The sequence below is a fragment of the Pristiophorus japonicus genome, chromosome 7 (genome assembly GCF_044704955.1).
Source record: "Pristiophorus japonicus isolate sPriJap1 chromosome 7, sPriJap1.hap1, whole genome shotgun sequence".
NCBI classification, from domain to species: Eukaryota; Metazoa; Chordata; class Chondrichthyes; family Pristiophoridae; genus Pristiophorus; species Pristiophorus japonicus.
In genome coordinates this window covers 178,786,848-178,806,554 of record NC_091983.1, presented here as the reverse complement: position 1 = coordinate 178,806,554, position 19,707 = coordinate 178,786,848, and the positions used below count along the sequence as shown (strand labels likewise).

The following is a 19,707-nucleotide window of genomic DNA, read 5'->3' as shown; positions in this document are numbered from 1 at the left end:
ATGATCTCAAGTTTACGTAGGTTACAACATCGGAGGTCAGCCAGGAGGGTGTTGGAATAGTCAAGTCTAGAGGTAACTGGCATGGGTGAGCGTTTCAGCAGCAAATGAGCTGAGGCAGTGGCAGATTCGGGCGATGTTACGGAGGTGGAAATAGGCAGTCTTGGATATGGCGCAAATATGTGGTCGGAAGCTCATTTCAGAGTCAGATATGACACTAAGGTTGCTAACAGTCTGGTTCAGCCTCAGGCAGATGCTAGGGAGAGGGTTGGAGTCGGTGGCTAGGGAACAGAGTTTGTGATAGGGATCAAAGACAATAACTTTGTTTTTCCTAATATTTATTTGGAGAAAATTTCTGCTCATCAGGTACTGGATGTCAGAAAAGCAGTCTGACAATTTAGAAACAATGGAGGGGTCGAGAGAAGTGGTGGTGAGATAGAGCTGGGTGTCATCCGCATACATGTGGGAACTGATGCTGTGTTTTTGGATGATTTTGTCGAGGGGCTGCATGTAGATGAGAAATAGGAGGGGGCCAAGGATCGATCCTTGGAGTCACCAGAGGTAACGATGTGGAAGCAGGACGTGAAGCCATTGCAAGTGATTCTCCAGCTACGATTAGATTGCAGTCCCACCCAGCTGGACGATGGTGGAGAGGTATTGGAGGAGGATGGTGTGGTCACGCATGTGACCCATCATGTGTGTGCCAGCTCTCTGGAAGAGCTGTCCAATTTGGCCTATCCTGCTCTTTTCCCATATTATTTTACAAATACTTATCCCCTTAACTTTTGAAAGATGTTATGGATTATGCATCCACTGCTGTTTCTGGTAGCCCTGTTCATTAAACAAAGATCCTGACCCCTTCCCTTTGTTCTTTTGCTGATTTTTACATTTATGCCCTCTAGTTGCTGACTCGCCGGGCAGTTGAAAACATCTTTACTGAATTTTTTTTTTCACCTTATCAAAATCCCTTGTAGCTTTTAACACCAATATCATTTTTTGTCTTAACCTTCTTTGCTGTTATTTTCTCTTGTCTGTCTCCATTACTAGAGCCTCTTATGCCAGGCATCATCTTTGTGAGTCTTTTATGTAACCTGTCGATAGCCTTGACACCCTTCCAGTTCGGGCACAGTATTTTAATTGTGGCCTAACCAGTGATTTGTATCAGTTTTAATACTCATTTAATATTGCCAACTATCATTTCTGAGCTCTTCATTGCTCATTGTCCTTCACAAGTACAAGATATTATGTGGAAACTGTAACAGGAAATGTACATATAGTGTAAATTCCACAATGCTGAGTGCTGTACAGTAAAATGTAGGAATTTGCTCGGAGTCACACATCATCATAACAGTTTCAGGGAGCTAGACATGTTACGCCATAGTATTAGATATGTGATGGGGAATAAGTGAATAGTGCAAAGGTATATAGTTTGTACATTTTTGACTTCTGTGCCAGCTAATAAAAGATCAATATTACTGTATATAAGTCATGAATTAAATATGCAGATCATAAAATCTGCACAAAGCTTTGATTTATGCACGGCTTTGAAATACACCTAGACTAGTGTTTCCATTTTATTCATAGTTTCGCAATATAAAATAAATGGGTTAATGCCTGCTTTAAAATGGCAGGTAGAGAATTGACACAAACCCATTAAACATTCATATGGTAATGTTGCAACCAGTAAATTACTAGGCTATAATTTTGTTAACAGTAATAAGTGTGGGTTTGTACTTTGCATTTTTATATATCCCTAGCAGCTAGATAGTTTCCTGCACACTAAGACAGAGCCTATATATTTTATCCCTAGCATATTAATTCCAGAAAAATCAAGTATTTAGGAAACCTAAATGATAAAATGCTGCTAAAGCGTGGTATAGAGGGGACTAAGGAAACACAGAGCAGCAAAGGTAATGTGTTCTGAATCATGGCATCCATTGCCATCCACTGCCACCCCTGCCCTTTCCTCCGGTGCCGTGTTTCACAGCATGAACCCTCCGCTCCTTAATAATGGGTATATCTTAACTGCATCTACAATATAGCTAACTCCTTGAGAGAATATTGCCTATCCCCCACTCTTTTTAACCTCTCCTTCTTGTCCAAAGTAATTGAGCATGATATCCCAGCTGCATCCTCACCTGTTCTGCAATTCCCTGTTCGAATATCTTCCACCCTGCTCACCGCATTGAGACCGACCGCCCTGGTCAGAGTCACCAATGATATACTCTATGCCTGTGGCGTTTGTCAGGAGTTCTGCTCCCTGAAATGTCATCGTCCACCTCAGTACGATTGCCCTTGCATGAATCCATTCCTACCTGTCCCATTGCATTGGAGGCTGTTCAGAAAAGGTTCACTCGGTTGATTCCGGAGATCAGGGGATTGACTTATGAAGATAGGATGGGCCTATACTCATTGGAGTTCAGAAGAATGAGAGGTGATCTTATCAAAACATACAGATAATGAGGGGGCTTGACAAAGTGGATGCAGAGAGGATATTTTCAATCATTGAGGAAACTAAAACTAGGGGGCATAGTCTGAGAATAAGGGGCCGCCCATTTAAAACTGAGATGAGGAGGAATTTTTTCAGGGTTGTAAATCTTTGAAATTCTCTGCCCCAGAGAGCTGTGGAGGCTGGGTCATTGAATATATTTAAGATGGAGATAGACAGATTTTTGAGCGAAAGGCGAATAAAGGGTTATGGGGAGCGGGCAGGGAAGTGGGGCTGAATTCATGATCAGATCAATCATGATCTTATTGAATGGCAGAGCAGGCTCAAGGGGCCAAATGGCCTACTCCTGCTCCTATTTCTTATGTTCTTAGCACAGCCAGCAATGGCTTCCCCTAGGATGACGTCAACTCTACCAGTCCACCACATCTCTTCATTCCGCCCCCATCTCAGCTTTCAGACTGCTTGTTTGATATTAAGTAATGGATGAGCTGAATTTCTAAAAATTAAAAATGGTTTTCAACCTCCATCTGCAATCTTACCATTCTAACCTCTCCCTGGCTACACACACAGGCTGACCCAGACTGCCTACAATCAAGGCATTTTCTTGTGACCCAGACCTGAGCTTCAAATTCCATATTCTATCCATTACCAAAACTTTTCACTTCCACATCAACAAAGTCACCCATCTCTATGCGCAAAACCCTTATCCATACATTTATCATTTCCACATTCCATCACTGTCTCAGCAGCATTCCAAATCTCATCCTCCATAAACTCCAGATCACTCAATATTCTGACAACTGAATTCCATGAGATTTGCTTCCCATTACCCCTTCCTCACTGACCTGCATTGGTTGCCTGTTCCTTAATGGATTAAATTCAAAATCCATGTTCTTCACAGCCGTACACAACCCTACCTCTGCAACCTTCTCCAGCCTTTTTATTCCTCTGGTCCTCTGACCTCTTGTGCTTCCCCTCCAGTCCATCTTAGCCCCTACAGTCACCTTGCCTCTATACTTTGGAGCTCTCTCCTCAACCCCACCCCATCCCTTAATCTCCTTCCTTAAAAGCTTTCTCAAAACATATCAAGGCCGAAATTCAGTCCTGTGCACCTGGCACACCTACCTTTTTCAAAGTGTTTTTACCGCCATCTTGGATGAGGTCGCCTCTTTCCTGAAATTCAGCTCTTTGTCTTTTTTTTGAAGCGGTCAGGAAGTTGGTCATAATGGGGGCGGAAGTACGCGGTAAGTGCTGTTGAGGGGCGGAAATGGAGGCGGGCGGATTCTCAGCCGCTGTCACTCAGCAGCAGAGCAGTGGTGATTTAAAGGGGAGAGAATTGGCGATTATTTAGAATCTGCCACTGGGCCACCAGGGAGGGTACGCACCCAAGAGGGGGTGCCATGCTGCCTGTTGGCAGCCCAGCTGAACCAGGGGGCACAATTGTCCGGCCGACATGGAAGTCAGCCGGCAAAACAAAATAAAATTGGGACCGCAGCATTGGGCCCTTGCCTTTAATGGCCGCCGCACCGCCAGGGCTGACAGAGGGAATGAAAGGTGCACCGTCAGAAAAAGCCATCGGGGGCACCGCTTGGCGGGCATTATATTTTTCGACTGAATTTCGAGGGAGGTGGGGGGTCCCGGTGGTGCGCACGCTGATGACTCACTCATGACCGCTCAGCAGCAGTGGGGCGGAAGTGGGGACCGCCAGAACCCTTCCCCCCCCCCCCCCGATTAATTTAGCTTGCAGCGGCCATTCGATGAGAAATCAGCGGCCGCTTGACTCCGCCGCAATTCGGCGGTAACGGGCCTTATTTGGCAGCATTAGCTTTTGTTCACCTAACCCTCGTTCAAAAACTTGGTGCCTACTCCTTTTTTCCTCTGAACCTAGTTTTTCTAGGTTAAAGATTATATATAAATATAAGTTGTTGCAAACTGCTCCTGTGATAGTTATAATAGTTTTATTATCATCCACCATATCAACTTTTCAGATAACTGTTGTATATTTTTATCTGCCAACTTATCAGAGGTAACAGAGGTAACACTTTGATGGCAAAAATGTGTAGGTTTGTCTGAAGAAGAAGCCTTAGACTATTTTCCTTTTAATAGACTATTGTGAGGGTAAACTGTAAAGTATTATATTTGCTCAAAGTGTGTAAATTGCCATAGTGGACCTGGTTTCCATTCTGATTATTTTGTTGTTGACCATACTAACATTCAACAGCAACATGAATAGCTAGTGTTCATTACATACAAAGTAATGTATGAAAGCATTTTACAGGGTGTGCATAGCGAGAAAGGAGAAAAAGGGGGATAGGATTAAGAAGGGGCAAAAAGCAGGTTGAAGAAGGGGATCTGAAGGAGACTTTTGAAGGGGCTCCACTGCTGCCTCAAAAAGCTAACTGCATGCGCTCAACTTCCAAGAATATTCTTTCAATAAATAGCACTTCCTTTGTTTCACTTAACTTCTTCTCCTCATTCAGTAATCTGGTTCATGCCCTGTCTTATCAGCTAGCGCATCACCATTTAATCATGAATCCAGTACCATGTACCTGTTTGCAAGATATATGCAGATGAGGATGGCCATTCAGCCTATCTTGACCCATTCCTCCAAAAGGAAAGACATATAACCGCCCCCCCCCCCCCGCCAATTCAAACCTTAAAGTTTTCATCACCACTTCATCAAAAGTCTATTTCAAGTGCTGGTTACACTTCAAGTAAAGAATTTCTTCCTGACATCAGTTATAATTTTTTTTTAATTCATTCTTGTGATGTGGGTATCACTGGCATTTATTGCCCACTCCTAATTGCCCTGAGATGGTACTGGTGGGCCGCCTTCTTGAACATAGTGGTTAGATACGACTGTGTGCCTTGCTCGGCCAGTTCAGAGGGCAGTTAAGACTCAAGCACCTTGGTGTGGGACTGGAGTCACATATAGCTCATACTTTGTAAGGACGGCAGTTTTCCTTCGCTAAAACACAAATTTGCCTTTCACCACTTTGAACCTAAGCTCCTTGATGTCCTATAGTTACAACACGCCATGAAGTAGTGCTCTACGTTTGCCTTTTCTGTATTGTTTAATATCTTGTATCCTTCTGCTAAATCTCCTGTCACCCTTTTTTGCATTAAGGATCCCCAGTTTCTCTAGTTTTCTATCACATGTCCATTCTTTGAGGCTATGGATAATACATACTCATTTCAGTTTGACCGTAAAATATATTTTATAATCTGAATTCAAAAGGTATTGTCATCCAACTCAAATTGTTTTTTTAACAATTTTACCAGACATGAATGGTTTCAGACAGAGGATACAATCACAGTTGTTATATACACCAAACAAAAGGTATGTGCTCCAGAATAAAACCACCTGCAGAATTATCGTTAGAGAGATAACATGCAATCCTAGCTGAATGCAGTAGTTTGCTTACAGGCAATCTGAAGGACGTGGGAGCAGGAGACGCCTGGACTACGAATAATTCTGAGGATCAATTTAACTTGACAATTAAGGAGCAGCTGTTATCTTATTGAATTGCATAATGAAATATTTGAAAAACTGTGCAAATATTTGGTAAATTAAACCTTGAAAGTTACTTTGGCAAATTATAACATTGATCTTAATTTGAGATCGTTGCGTTGCTTTTAGCAAAATATAGTAGATGAGCTCTCGTTCTACTGTGCTGTTCATCAGTAATCCTTCCAAGAAATCTACAAGTAAATCTAAGCGACTCTAACTTCTAGAACCAAACTATAGGCAAGTGCTTCCTTGGATAGAATGAGATGACTGCTGTATTGGGATTCATGGGTTAAAATTTTTGTCAGCATCTCATTGTCCACCAGTGTCTACTTCAAAATGTTTGTGTGTGTATATGCAAATACGCACACTTCTTTTAAGTCTTAACATATTGCTTTTCTGTCATGCTGAAATATTTCTTTCGATTTTAATTGCCTCTCATTGAGTTCTCAACATCTTGGGCTTAATTTTCCCCAATGATTTGCACCGTTTTTTGGAGTAGGTTGCTTTTTTGGCCTAAATTTTAAAAAAACCACAGTTTCCCCAATCAATTTTCACTCGCGTAACTCAGTTATGATTTTTTTAGATAAGTTTTTTTTCAGCCAAAGGGGGGGTATCCTGCCACCCGTGTCAATTCTGGCCATTTAGGCAAGTTTGGCCAGTTGAGAGTTACTCCAGTCTCTAGTTCTGCTTAGGCCAGTGTATGTGGCCTCTGCAGAAAAACCTTCTGGCGAGTTAAAGAAATTGGCAAGGAGAGGAGACAGAGAGGAGAGACAGAGATATAAATGAAGGTTGATGGCTACCAATCCCCACCCCCCCTCCCAGAATACTGCCAGACCCCAGCTCTCTCATTTCAGTAGCTCCCTCAGTTCTCCCTCTCAACTTGCAACTGCCAGATCCTTGCCCAGCCTTTCCTCCCCCCTCTGCCTCTTTTCTTTCATGCATCTCCACTCTCCCCTGCACCCCCACCACTTCCACCCCTGCCACTCTTTCACCTCCCTCCAACATCCCAATCCCCGGTTATGCCAAACATTTATCTTCACACTGCTGTCAAATCTCAGTATCTCAACTACAGTGTTGGAAAACTCCAGGACCTCACTCCGGTTATATCAAATTGCAAGACCCTACCAGTACTAAGAAAATACATACCATTGCTGAGACACGGAACAAGTCAGTAGAAGAAAGAGAAGGAACCAACACAAGCCCAAGGAATATCAAAGGAGAAAGAGACAGATGGGAAGGAGCTGTAAATCTCCTGATACCCACCCTCCCCGAGTGGTCCTAGTAACAGGAACCTACCCCTACCCTGGTGCATCTTGCCTACTTTTCAGAGGGTTCCTGGTGTCTGAAATAGGAGAAAAGGTCATGGGGTCTGGCAGCAGTGGAAAGGGATACCCAGGCTAAACAGCACGGCAGAAAGATACTTGGGTTTTCAAAACTCTTGAAGTATATCTTGGGGTTTGAAAAAGGGACTAGTGCACTCTCTGACTTTGTGCAATGGTACGGGAGGTCAACTAGTATATATAATCTAAATCGATATCTGTGTAGGATGCACTTTCTGTTTCACAATTAATTTTGTGTGCACTTTTCTTGGTGTACATCTTGGTGCACACTATTTCAGTCACTCCAGTTTTCCTGTTTGAGCAATAATTCAGTTCGCTTGAGAGTCTTCAAGCTGGGTGGCACTGTGCCACTATTCTGCTGATTACACATGCCCCTGTTTGGCAGACTAGATCATGTGATAATCTTGAGCCTATGCTCTCCCATCTCTCTTGTGCATGCTCCCTTTCGTACACACTTTCTTGTGTTTTTGCTCTCTTGCTTTCTCTTTTGCACACACTTGCTCTCTTTTGTGCTCTTTCTCTTTTTGCGAAGCCAATGATCTATTAAAAATCAAGCGCATGCTTGCACTTCCTGTCTACATTACCCTTAATGTGTCTTTATTGTCTAATTAAAGTTTTTACTTGGACTCGAGTTTCTGACCCCGAGCTTGAACACGATATTTTTGTCAAGAGTGGTGACTCTAAACTGAAGACAGGTTCTGCATTTTAGAAACAGGAGTAGGCCATGCACTTTGGCAGAAAAAAATCAAAGAGCAAGTTATTACTTAAATGGAGAAAGATTGCAAAGTGCTGCAGTACAGCGGGACCTTGGGGTACTTGTATATGAAACACAAAAGGATAGAATGCAGGTACAGCAAGTGATCAGGAAGGCCAATGGAATCTTGGCCTTTATTGCAAAGGGGATGGAGTATAAAAGCAGGGAAGTCTTGCTACAGTTGTACAGGGTATTGGTGAGACCACACCTGGAATACTGCGTGCAGTTTTGGTTTCCATATTTACAAAAGGATATACTTGCTTTGGAGGCAGTTCAGAGAAGGTTCACAAGGTTGATTCCGGAGATGAGGGGGTTGACTTATGAGGAAAGGTTGAGTAGGTTGGGCCTCTACTCATTGGAATTCAGAAGAATGAGAGGTGATCTTATCAAAACATGTAAGATTATGAGGGGGCTTGATAGGGTGGATGCAGAGAGGATGTTTCCACTGATAGGGGAGACTAGAACTCAAGGGCATGATCTTGGAATAAGTGGCCGAACATTTAACACTGAGATAAGGAGAAATTTCTTCTCTCAGAGGGTTGTGGATCTGTGAAATTCACTGCCTCAGAAAGCTGTGGAAGCTGGGACATTGAATAAATTTAAGATAGAAATAGACAGTTTCTTAAACGATAAGGGAATCAGGGGTTATGGTGAGCGGGCAGGGAAGTGGACCTGAGTCCATGATCGGATCTGCCATCATCTTATTAAATGGTGGAGCAGGCTCGAGGGGCCATATGGCCTACTCCTATTCCTATTTCTGATGTTATGAACTCCATCTGCCAGTTTTGCCGACTCACTTAATTAATCAGCACAGTTTTCTGAGAAACATTAGTGACATTTAAGATAGCTAAATGCGAAAATGCTTCTCTCAGTCTCTAATTAATTCAATTTGAATAATTTTGTTTTCAAAGTTATTTAAAGAAAAGCTAGAGAATACATTTCAAAAGCCTTATTCAGGTTAATGTTATTTTGACAAAAGCAAAGTACCGTAGATGCTGGAAATGTGAAATAAAAACAGAAAATGCTGGAAACATTCAGGCAGCATCTGTAGAGAGCTAACGTTTCAAGTTGATGACCTTTCACCAGAACGGAAGATGTTCGAGATGAACAGCTTTTAAGCAAGTACGGAGCCAGGGAAAAGGGGGGAAAAGTGGATGATGCAAGGCAAAAGGAGGTAATAGTGAGCCAAGTATGGAAACAAAAGATCAATTGTTATATTAAGTTTTTTTTTTAAACAGCAGTTCTATATAGAAACACAAAATAATTAGTCTGGACCACTTAATATATATTTTTTGATCTTGGACAATAACAGGGATGGGTGATAAATAATGCCTTCCTAATTGCCCTGAAAGCACTAACAGTTAACCACTGTACTGGAGTTCCATGTAGGCCGGACTGGATCGGGGTGGCAGGTTCCCTTCTGTTTAACTTGGCATGATTGAATTTGAACTCGCAATTTCCGAGTTGCACTACCATAGCACTTAATGTAGCATTAGTTGGTGTTTGAATTATAAATATGCTCTAAACTTTAGAAAATGTATTCAACTGAGAGAAAAAGACATGCAGACAGATGGAGGGGCTTTCCTCATTCTAATGTGAGTTTAAAAAAAAAAAAGTTGTATTTTGCAAACTACAGAATACCTCTAATTATCAGCTGTGTTTTGATGATGGACAGAAAATGTAAACATTCTAATTACTGATGCCTGTGACACAGAGACAGAGATATTTGTAGGAACCAATCACAAAACAACAAATTTAATGTTGACAGAGATCTCTTAGAAGAAACATAGAAACATAGAAAATAGGTGCAGGAGTAGGCCATTCGGCCCTTCGAGCCTGCACCGCCATTCAATAAGATCATGGCTGATCATTCCTTCAGTACCCCTTCCCCTTTCCTGCTTTCTCTCCATACCCCTTGATCTCCTTAACCGTAAGGGCCATATCTAACTCCCTCTTGAATATATCCAATGAACTGGCAACAACAACTCTCTGCGGTAGGGAATTCCACAGGTTGACAACTCTCTGAGTGAAGAAGTTTCTCCTCATCTCAGTCCTAAATGGCCTATCCCTTATCCTAAGACTATGTCCCCTGGTTCTGGACTTCCCCAACATCGGGAACATTCTTCCCGCATCTAACTTGTCCAATCCCATCAGAATCTTATATATTTCTATGAGATACCCTCTCATCCTTCTAAACTCCAGTGAATAAAGGCTTAGTTGATCCAGTCTCTCCTCATATGACAGCCCAGCCATCCCTGGAATCAGTCTGGTGAACCTTCGCTGCACTCCCTCAATAGCAAGAACGTCCTTCCTCAGACAAGGAGACCAAAACTGAACATAATATTCCAGGTGAGGCCTCACTAAGGCCCTGTACAACTGCATTAAGACCTCTCTGCTCCTATACTCAAATTCCCTAGCTATGAAGGCTAACATACCATTTGCCTTCTTTACCGCCTGATGTACCTGCGTGTCCGTTTTCAGTGACTGATGAACCATGACACCTAGGTCTCGTTGCACCTCCCCTTTTCCTAATCTGCCGCTATTCAGTTAATATTCTTCCTTCATGTTTTTGCCCTCAAAATGGATAACCTTACACTTATCCACATTATACTGCATCTGCCATGCATTTGCACACTCACCTAACCTGTTCAAGTCACCCTGCAGCCTCTTAGCGTCCTCCTCACAGCTCGCACCGCCATCCAGTTTAGCGTCATCCGCAAACTTGGAGATATTACACTCAATTCCTTCATCTAAATCGTTAACGTCTATTGTAAAGAGCTGGGGTCCCAGCACTGAGCCCTGCGGCACTCCACTAGTCACTGTCTGCCATTCTGAAAAGGACCCGTTTATCCCGACTCTCTGCTTCCTGTCTGCCAACCAGTTCTCTATCCACGCCAGTACATTACCCCCAATATCATGCGCTTTGATTTTGCACACCAATCCCTTGTGCGGGACCTTGTCAAAAGCCTTTTGAAAGTCCAAATACACCACATTCACTGGTTCTCCCTTGTCCACTCTGCTGGTTACATCCTCAAAAAATTCCAGAAGATTCGTCAAGCATGATTTCCCTTTCATAAATCCATGCTGACTTGGTCCGATCCTGTCACTGCTTTCCAAAGTCAATGAGTTCATGGCTGAACATGCAACTTCAGTACCATTCCTGCTTTCTCGCCATACCCCTTGATCCCCCTAGTAGTAAGGACTACATCTAACTCCTTTTTGAATGTATTTAGTGAATTGGCCTCAACAACTTTCTGTGGTAGAGAATTCCACAGGTTCACCACTCTCTGGGTGAAGAAGTTTCTCCTCATCTCGGTCCTAAATGGCTTACCCCTTATCCTCAGACTGTGACCCCTGGTTCTGGACTTCCCCAACATTGGGAACATTCTTCCTGCATCTAACCTGTCTAAACCCGTCAGAATTTTAAACGTTTCTATGAGATCCCCACTCATTCTTCTGAACTCCAATGAATACAAGCCCAGTTGATCCAGTCTTTCTTGATATGTCAGTCCCGCCATCCCGGGAATCAGTTTGGTGAACCTTCGCTGCACTCCCTCAATAGCAAGAATGTCCTTCCTCAAGTTAGGAGACCAAAACTGTACGCAATACTCCAGGTGTGGATACTCCAGTTCTGCTAAATCTTTGATTCCCCTCCACAATAATTCCATACCTAAGATTCTGCCAATGGTGCAAACACCTGCAGCCCCACTTGAGTGCTGCCAAACTCCAGGACCTTCACCCCAGTTCTTCCAAAGCCCAGGACTATTTCACTGTGCAGCTCATCCTACTCCCCTTACCAAGTTTTGCTTTTTAAAAAAAATTGTGTTCAGCTGGCTCAGCTGTACTTATTATCCATCCCTAATACCATGATTTGTATCGCTGAGTGATTTGCTAGGCCACTGGAGAGAGCATGAAAAGTGAATTGAGTTGCTTGGACTTGAGTCACGTTCAGGCCTGATCAGGTAGAGCAGCAAGATCCCTCTCTGTCAAGACATCAATGTACCAGTTGAGTTTTTACAATAACCAGCTTTCATGGTAATTTTTCTGGTGCCAACCCACAAATTACATGTTAACACCTCCCTTCAAAAGGAAAGGGAGAAATTTGATATGACTATTTATATGATATTGGTACCAGTAATTGAAATGCTACTTATGAGAAATGACCAGTTAATATAAGTACAGGTACCTATAAATCGATTGTTTAAAATCTTAATTTGTACTATTAACCTTGGATAGCACATAATTTGTGGCAGTTCTTAATTTGTGCAAAATTCTTTCAAAGGATATCAACTCAGATTCTGTGATTGTAGACTTGAAGGGTGGTGTGCTAAGAGCAGAAGTTCGTCAACAAGAATATTCTTACATCCTCCATCTAGGTACGTAGACGCTTCACTGCTGCTGTTGGTCAACCAAATCAGAAAATAAGATGAGTTTTTATTTTTGATGTATATTATTTGTTACAAATTAATCACTGGTTTTATGTTTTTGAAGGCTTTGATAATACATCGCTGAAGGTTTGTCTATTAAAATGCAAGGTTGAAATTGTTCATTGTTGCATGATTTAATCTGCTGTGGGCCAGTACCAAGCTAGGAAAGTATAAGGTTTAAGACATTTTAAAGAAAACAATTTTTCTGCATTATTGTAAATATTTTTAAATTGAAAACTACAAGTAGAACATTTTTATGATAGTGTAAGTTAAAGGAAAGTAATAATGTTAAATCTCTACAGTTCTTTAGACAGTCACAACCAGGATACTGAATGCCTAATTCATATTTGATATGAGAGACAATTTTCTGTTGTCCCTTTGCAGCATTTACTTAATAGTATGGAATCTTTACGAAGAGAGTGATGATTCGTACAAGATTTCGTCACAAATACCAAAAGCTTTTAATGTAGTGAAAATCTTAAAAAGTTTCACAGAAAGGCAGCCAACAGGTTGCCTGTAAAAGGGTAGTAAGTTAGAGATGGGGCCGATTAGGGATCAAAAAGGAGACCTATGCATGAGGGCAGAGGGTATGGCTGAGGTACTAAATCAGTACTTTGCATCTGTCTTCACCGAGGGAGAGGAGGTTGCCATAGACATAGTGAAGGAGGAGGTAGTAGAGACACTTGAAAGGATAAAAATTGATGAAGAGGTATTCGAAAGGCTGACTGTACTTAAAATAGATAAATCACTAAAAGCGGGTGGGATGTATCCTAGGATGCTGAGGGAATTGAGGATGGAAATACAGGCCATAATATTCCAATCCTCCTTAGATATGGGGGTGGTGCCAGAGGACTGGAGAATTGCAAATGTTACGCCATTGTTCAAAAAAGGGTGTAAAGATAAACCCAGCAACTACAGGCCAGTCAGTTTAACCTCGATAGTGGGGAAGCTTTTAGAAACAGTAATCAGGGACAAAATTAACAGTCACTTGGGGTGGATTAATTGGGGAAAGCTCCTTCCCATCTGTCTCTTTCTCCTTTTATATTCCTTGGGCTTGTGTTGATTCCTTCTCTTTCTTCCACTGACTTGTTCTGTGTCTCAGCAATGGTATGTATTTTCTTAGTACTGGTAGGGTGGAGTGGCCTTGCAATTTGATATAAGTAGAGTGAGGTCCTGGAGTTTTCCAACACTGTAGTTGAGATACTGAGTATTTAACAGCAGTGTGAAGATAATCTTAAACATTTCGATAAGATCACATCTCATTCTTCTGAATTCCAATGAGTAGAGGCCCAACCTACTCAACCTTTCCTCATAAGTCAACCGCCTCATCTCCAGAATCAACCTAGTGAACCTTCTCTGAACTGCCTCCAAAGCAAGTATATCCTTTCGTAAATATGGAAACCAAAACTGCACGCAGTATTCCAGGTGTGGTCTCACCAATACCCTGTATAACTGTAGCAAGACTTCCCTGCTTTTATACTCCATCCCTTTTGCAATAAAGGCCAAGATTCCATTGGCCTTCCTGATCACTTGCTGTTCCTGCATACTATCCTTTTGTGTTTCATGCACAAGTACCCCCAGGTCCTGCTGTAGCACTTTGCAATCTTGCTCCATTTAAATAATAACTTGCTCTTTGATTTTTTTTTCTGCCAGAGTGCATGACCTCTCACTTTCCAACATTATACTCCATCTGCTAAATTTTTGCTCACGCACTTAACCTGTCTAAATCCTTTTGCAGATTTTTTGTGTCCTCCTCACACATTGCTTTTCCTCCCATCTTTGTATCATCAGCAAACCTGACTACGTTACACTCGGTCCCTTCTTCCAAGTCGTTAATATAGATTGTAAATAGTTGGGGTCCCAGCACTGATCCCTGCAGTACCCCACTAGTTACTGATTGCCAACCCGAGAATGAACCATTTATCCCAACTCTGTTTTCTGTTCGTTAGCCAATCCTCTATCCATGCTAATATATTACCCCCAACCCCGTGAACTTTTATCTTGTGCAGTAACCTTTCATGTGGCATCTTGTCAAATGCCTTCTGGAAGTCCAAATACACCGCATCCACTGGTTCCCCTTCATCCACCCTGTTCGTTACATCCTCAAATAATTCCAGCAAATTTGTCGAATGTAACTCCCCCTTACAGCAGATAGGAAGTTAAAATAGATGGAGTCTGTTTTGCTGGCAAAAATGTGAACATTTCACAAGTTTTAAAGTTGAGGAGAGAATTAGAACCAGTAGGTTAAACTCGTGAGGTGAGAGAGGTGGGCCAAAATTGCCCACCATTGGAAACGGGGTGCAAGCTCCCCGTTTCTAGTGTTTTTACCGCTGCGGTGGATTAAATGGCCTCTTGAGCAAAATTCCGCTGTTTGGCTTTTTTTTTTGACGGATCGGAAGTCGCTCATAATGGGGGTGGTTGTGGTGGGTGGGGGGGGTAGTGTAGTGTCTGCTGCTGTCAGTCATCACGGCGCCGCATCACCTTGGCTCTGCCCTTCACTGAAAGGGGAGAGCCCGCACGATTTTTAAAGTTCAGTCCACTGTGCCATCAGAGAGGGATTCGGCTGGGCATGCGGCCTGGCACCCAAGATGGAGTGCCAGGCTGCCTGTTGGCGGCCCAGCCGAACCCGGCATCAGCCATTTCAGAAGGCACCGCTCGGCGGGAGAAAGATTTTCTCGGTGGAATTACACCGTCGGGGGGGCAACATCGGCGGTGGGCACTCTGATGACGCACTTAGGGCAGATCGGCAGCAGCGGGATACCGCAGGAGCGGAATTTTGATAATGACGGCCATTACACTAAATGTTGGCGGCCATTCCACTCCTCAGTGGGGCCCCGGATTTCCGGTGGTAATGGACCTTAAGGAAAGGGGCAATTTCTATCCCAGGATATTTTCACCCAGGATATTTTCAGCCTTAGGAGATCCAACTCTGGTAAGTCAAGGGAACAATCGACATAAGATACATGGAAGGCATATCCTTTACATCTGAAACTTCATATTAGCTAGATGGATTCCCGCCCCATCCCTTTCAGCAATAGCCATTTTCTTCTACTTCTCAGAACATCTAATTCTTGAGCTCTGCGAGGCTGGTGAGTGTGAAAGACCAGAAATGTGTGGAATTTAGCCTCAGCAGGCATAATTGGGAAATGAGTACTGAAATGTTCATTCATTTACTTTAACTGCATTTTCAAAATAGTTAGAGTGGGTGGGGCTGGTCAGGGATGAAGCAGGAATCTAATTGTGGAGGGTAAAGTTATGACAGAGATATTAAATATTTTTCATTTGCTTTTTGATGGCAGAAGTGAGAATATAGGTGCACTAGAGAAGGCTATAGAAGAATTGTTAGTGAAAACTGTAGAAAGGGAATTAGTCCTGAAAAGTTAGCAGAACTCAAGGTGAATAAGTCACGGAGCCCATATGGCAATTGTCCACCTTAAATGTGCAAATTATACCATGGAACTGAAGACTAGCCAATGATGGAAAAGATGAATAACATGAATAACTGCAGACTAGTAACATCAGTTATGGGCAAACTGTTGGACTCCATAATTGAGATAAAATTAGTGAGCATTTAGAGTTGTTCAATCAAAGGCAGACAGTATGGATTTGTTAAATTCATGTTTGACTAATTTAATAGAGTTTCTTGAACATGTGATTGGGCAGTTAAAGGGAATGCAGTTGATGTATCTGGATTTTCAGAAGGCATTTGATAATGTGGTACAAAATTTAGTTGTATGGTCAAAGAGGAAATATAGCAACATGGATAAAAAGTTGGTTGATGGGCAGGAAACAGCAATGCAGTAAATAGATGTTTGGATTGGAGAAGGGTTGGAAATGGTGTATCCCAAGGAGCAGTACTGGATACACTTTTTTTTTCTCTGTCAGAGTCGCATTGCAAGTAATTTAAGCTGGGACATGGATTCCACTTTAGCTGATTTGTAAACACTTTGAGAATTTCCACTGCCACCTCTTTGAGGCAGGAGTTCTCCCTCTCTGAATCTGGCCAATTTTCCAAATAATTTTGGCAGGCTCCAAACGGGATTGCTTCCTCGGCGAGAGAGGAAAATAACAAGGGGGAGAGGGGAGTTATACATTTTTCAGGGCTAGGGAGTTGATTTAATCAACTTTGATTCAATTAACAAAAGGACTATCAAAATTTAAATCCCTCCCCTCCACAGCACAGCAACTCCAGAAACGCATCATTATTTGCATGCCCTGAGGAGAGTATGGGCAGGTGCATTCTGTTACTTCTGGTGGACAGGCCTGGAAGTGTTGTGGGTGAGTGTGGAGCAAGCATGACTAGCTCACGAAGCATTTACCACTGCTGTCCACTAGAGTTGTGGCAGGGAGCTGGCATAACTCCCGGAGCAAATCTTGGCCCTTGTAACTTGTGCTTGAATTAAAAGAACCTCCACCAAGTCAAAACAAGACAAAAATACTTCATTTTGTCTCAGTATGGTGACCCAGTAGTTCATGCAAACTATTTAGAATCCCTGAGAGAGAGGTAGAAGGGGAGAGGGCGAGAAAGAGAGAAAGGTAGAGGTGGTGGGGGCGAGAGAGGTCGAGGTGGTAGGGGTACTGTTATGTCTCACCATTCACTGCAAATCACTAAGCCACCTCCAAAGGTGCACACAGGTCTGTCCAAGAAGGCAAAGTGTTGAAAATAAAGATTTCGGCCTAGAATTTGCAGTTGAAGGCTTCCTGCGGGCGGATGCTTCCGACCGTAAAGATTTCTACGAAAGTACACGTTGTTCCCGGAGTTTCGGAGACTTCTGGTCCTGGGCCTCTATGCAAAAGCCTGTGTAGAAGCTCGGGTATCCCAGCAGCGTAAGCGCTTCGTACACATCACTGGGATCACGTGGGTCGGCCCAACCTATCAGAGTAGGGGTATTCCCATTCATACTTATGGTGATTCCAATAACCGTAAGTATGAATGGGAATACCCCAAAAATACACAAGCACTTGAGGTAAATTTAAAAAAAAACATTGCATATTTATAATTATTCAAAATGGAATTTAATTAATTATCTAAAACAAAAATTAAATTTTTTGTAAAATAAATTTACATATTTTAAAGGGTCTAAAAATGAACTTACCTTATTTAATAGGAATTCAAATGTTTAAATTATTTTTAAAAATGTATTATTCTGTGCTTGTCATGCGCTGAGAAAAGTAGGCTTTGAAGTGTTTTTGGTACTAACAAAAGGCTCTGACTTTTTTTATATAGAACTGAGTCATGAAGTACAAGAGGTAGTTTCTGGTATGTAGAATTTTAATAAAATTGGCTGCTTTCGGAAAATATTGAATTTATCATTCAACGTTATTCATACTTTCAGATCAATTTCACTGGCTTTTCTATAAATCGTTCATATTTTTTGCATTTAGTTCTTTGTTTACATTAATATCTCATTAAATTTCCCCTTAATAATAAACTGTGGAAATGCATCAATGAAATGTCTCTATTGCTCACCTGAAACACAAGGATCATTTTGTGAGTTCACAATCCAGACTTTGGCCTTCTGCTCGTAACACATATTAGCAATTTAGGTACGGACTCCCCATGATTTTCTGGTAATGTCAAATTGTCCTTGTATCCCTTTTGTTGAAGGTGGAGATCATGATTATGATCATTAAAACTTTGCCTTAATGTTGGATTGGTAAATTAATGTAAAATTTCTGTGCTGTTCTAAGTTCTGTTGCACCATTTCCTATACATCTTGTTAATTAGAAGTAAATTGCAATTTGTTTTTAGTGCGCTGTGCCAGTAAAGTGGGAAAAATAGAACTGAACCTGAAAAAACTTACTAGCACAATATGGAATGATCTTGGACAACCTCGAGAACATCATAACTCATGTAAAGTGAATACTGATGGAGGTATGAATATGTATTCTTTATCATTTGAGTTATATGTTAAACGATTTATTTTCTGTTGAAATTTTCTTTTCTCATTCTGATCTGAACAAAAGATATAAAGTTTACGTTCTCTATTCCACATCCTCCGCACAACCACAGGAGCATAGCTTAGCATGACGGGTTCTGAGAAAACCATAGCATAGCAGACATTTGAAAATGTCATCATGATGTTTCTGAGTGGTGGTACTGCATATAGTCCCCATCTCCCACAGTGTATAGAGTCCTATGGAATGTCTCATGGTACCAGTTGGTTTAGCCCCAGCTAAAAGATCTTTATTTGTTGCATCGGGCATCAATTTGTGACAAACAGCCTCTCGAAAGGAGTCGCTTAGGTTAGGCAGATACAGTTTCAAATATTTTGTTATCTGAACTGGCAAATTTAGCTTTTGTTTCCTTCTTCTTCAGTTTCCTAGGATCCCTAAGTTGTTTGCACCAGGCAAAATGCCTCCATAAAATATCATTCTAGGCTGTGCTTTCCAGGATAATCACGCAAAAAAAAAAATCTGTGCTCTAGGTTGTATGGTAAATTCTATGCTGCCCAGGTGGCCATATATGTAATATATTAAATTTGCTTTGTGTGGCACACTCCTTATTTGGACCTCACCATTCTTTGACGTAGTTATGCCTGCAGCTGCATATTTGTAACAGTAGTTGTAGCTTTAGAATTTGCAGATCCCCATAGTTATACCTATCACTCTGATGGAAATTGGCTTTGTCTTGACTTTCCGTGGGCAAAGCCACAAGAGATCGATTAGTTGAGAGAAATTAAGGCAGGCAAAAGCACATAGCAGCCCTGGAACACAAGATGTTACGGCACAGGTTGGAATTTTAGCACAGACCATACCTAGCTAGGCTGTGCTTATACGGCATGCTCTTCGCGCTGATCCACGCAATGCATCACTTGCATCGAAAACCAATTTATTGTCTCCATAGTTAAATCAGCAAATCTGCCAAATGCATTAAATACTTTGCACTGATGATTGATGTTGCTAACAATTGTTGCATGAAATGCTTGTTGCATAAACATGATGCCAAAACTTCCTAAATTTCTCTCTGCTTTGTGAAGCCACTGAAAGGAGTGGATTTACCATGTTTTCCACTTCATTCAGAGCAAAATAGACAAGTATAGTAAGCCGAAGAAATCCAGCCCTTTCCATTCAAGCTCCAACATTGATTAGTGGCAAGGAAACACCCTCTCAGTGGTCAATGAGGAGCGTAGAAGAGCTTGCCAGGAGCAGCACCAGGCATACCTAAAAATGAGCTGCCAACCTGGGGAAGCTGCAACACAGGACAACATGCATACTTAACAGTGCAA

At 42.0% G+C, this 19,707-nt stretch overlaps 1 protein-coding gene across 3 annotated transcripts in view; it reads left to right on the top strand.

Annotated features, from left to right (window-relative positions):
* The window catches only part of cyb5r4 (cytochrome b5 reductase 4), a 166,359-nt gene that overhangs the window by 75,639 nt on the left and 71,013 nt on the right, over positions 1-19,707 (top strand). For all 3 annotated transcript variants that reach the window (XM_070885597.1, XM_070885595.1, XM_070885596.1), the window contains exons 7-10: positions 5,729-5,786; positions 12,334-12,427; positions 17,706-17,738; positions 18,231-18,353. In XM_070885597.1, the coding sequence (XP_070741698.1) occupies positions 5,729-5,786; positions 12,334-12,427; positions 17,706-17,738; positions 18,231-18,353 (308 nt within the window). The remainder of the gene's footprint in view (positions 1-5,728; positions 5,787-12,333; positions 12,428-17,705; positions 17,739-18,230; positions 18,354-19,707) is intronic.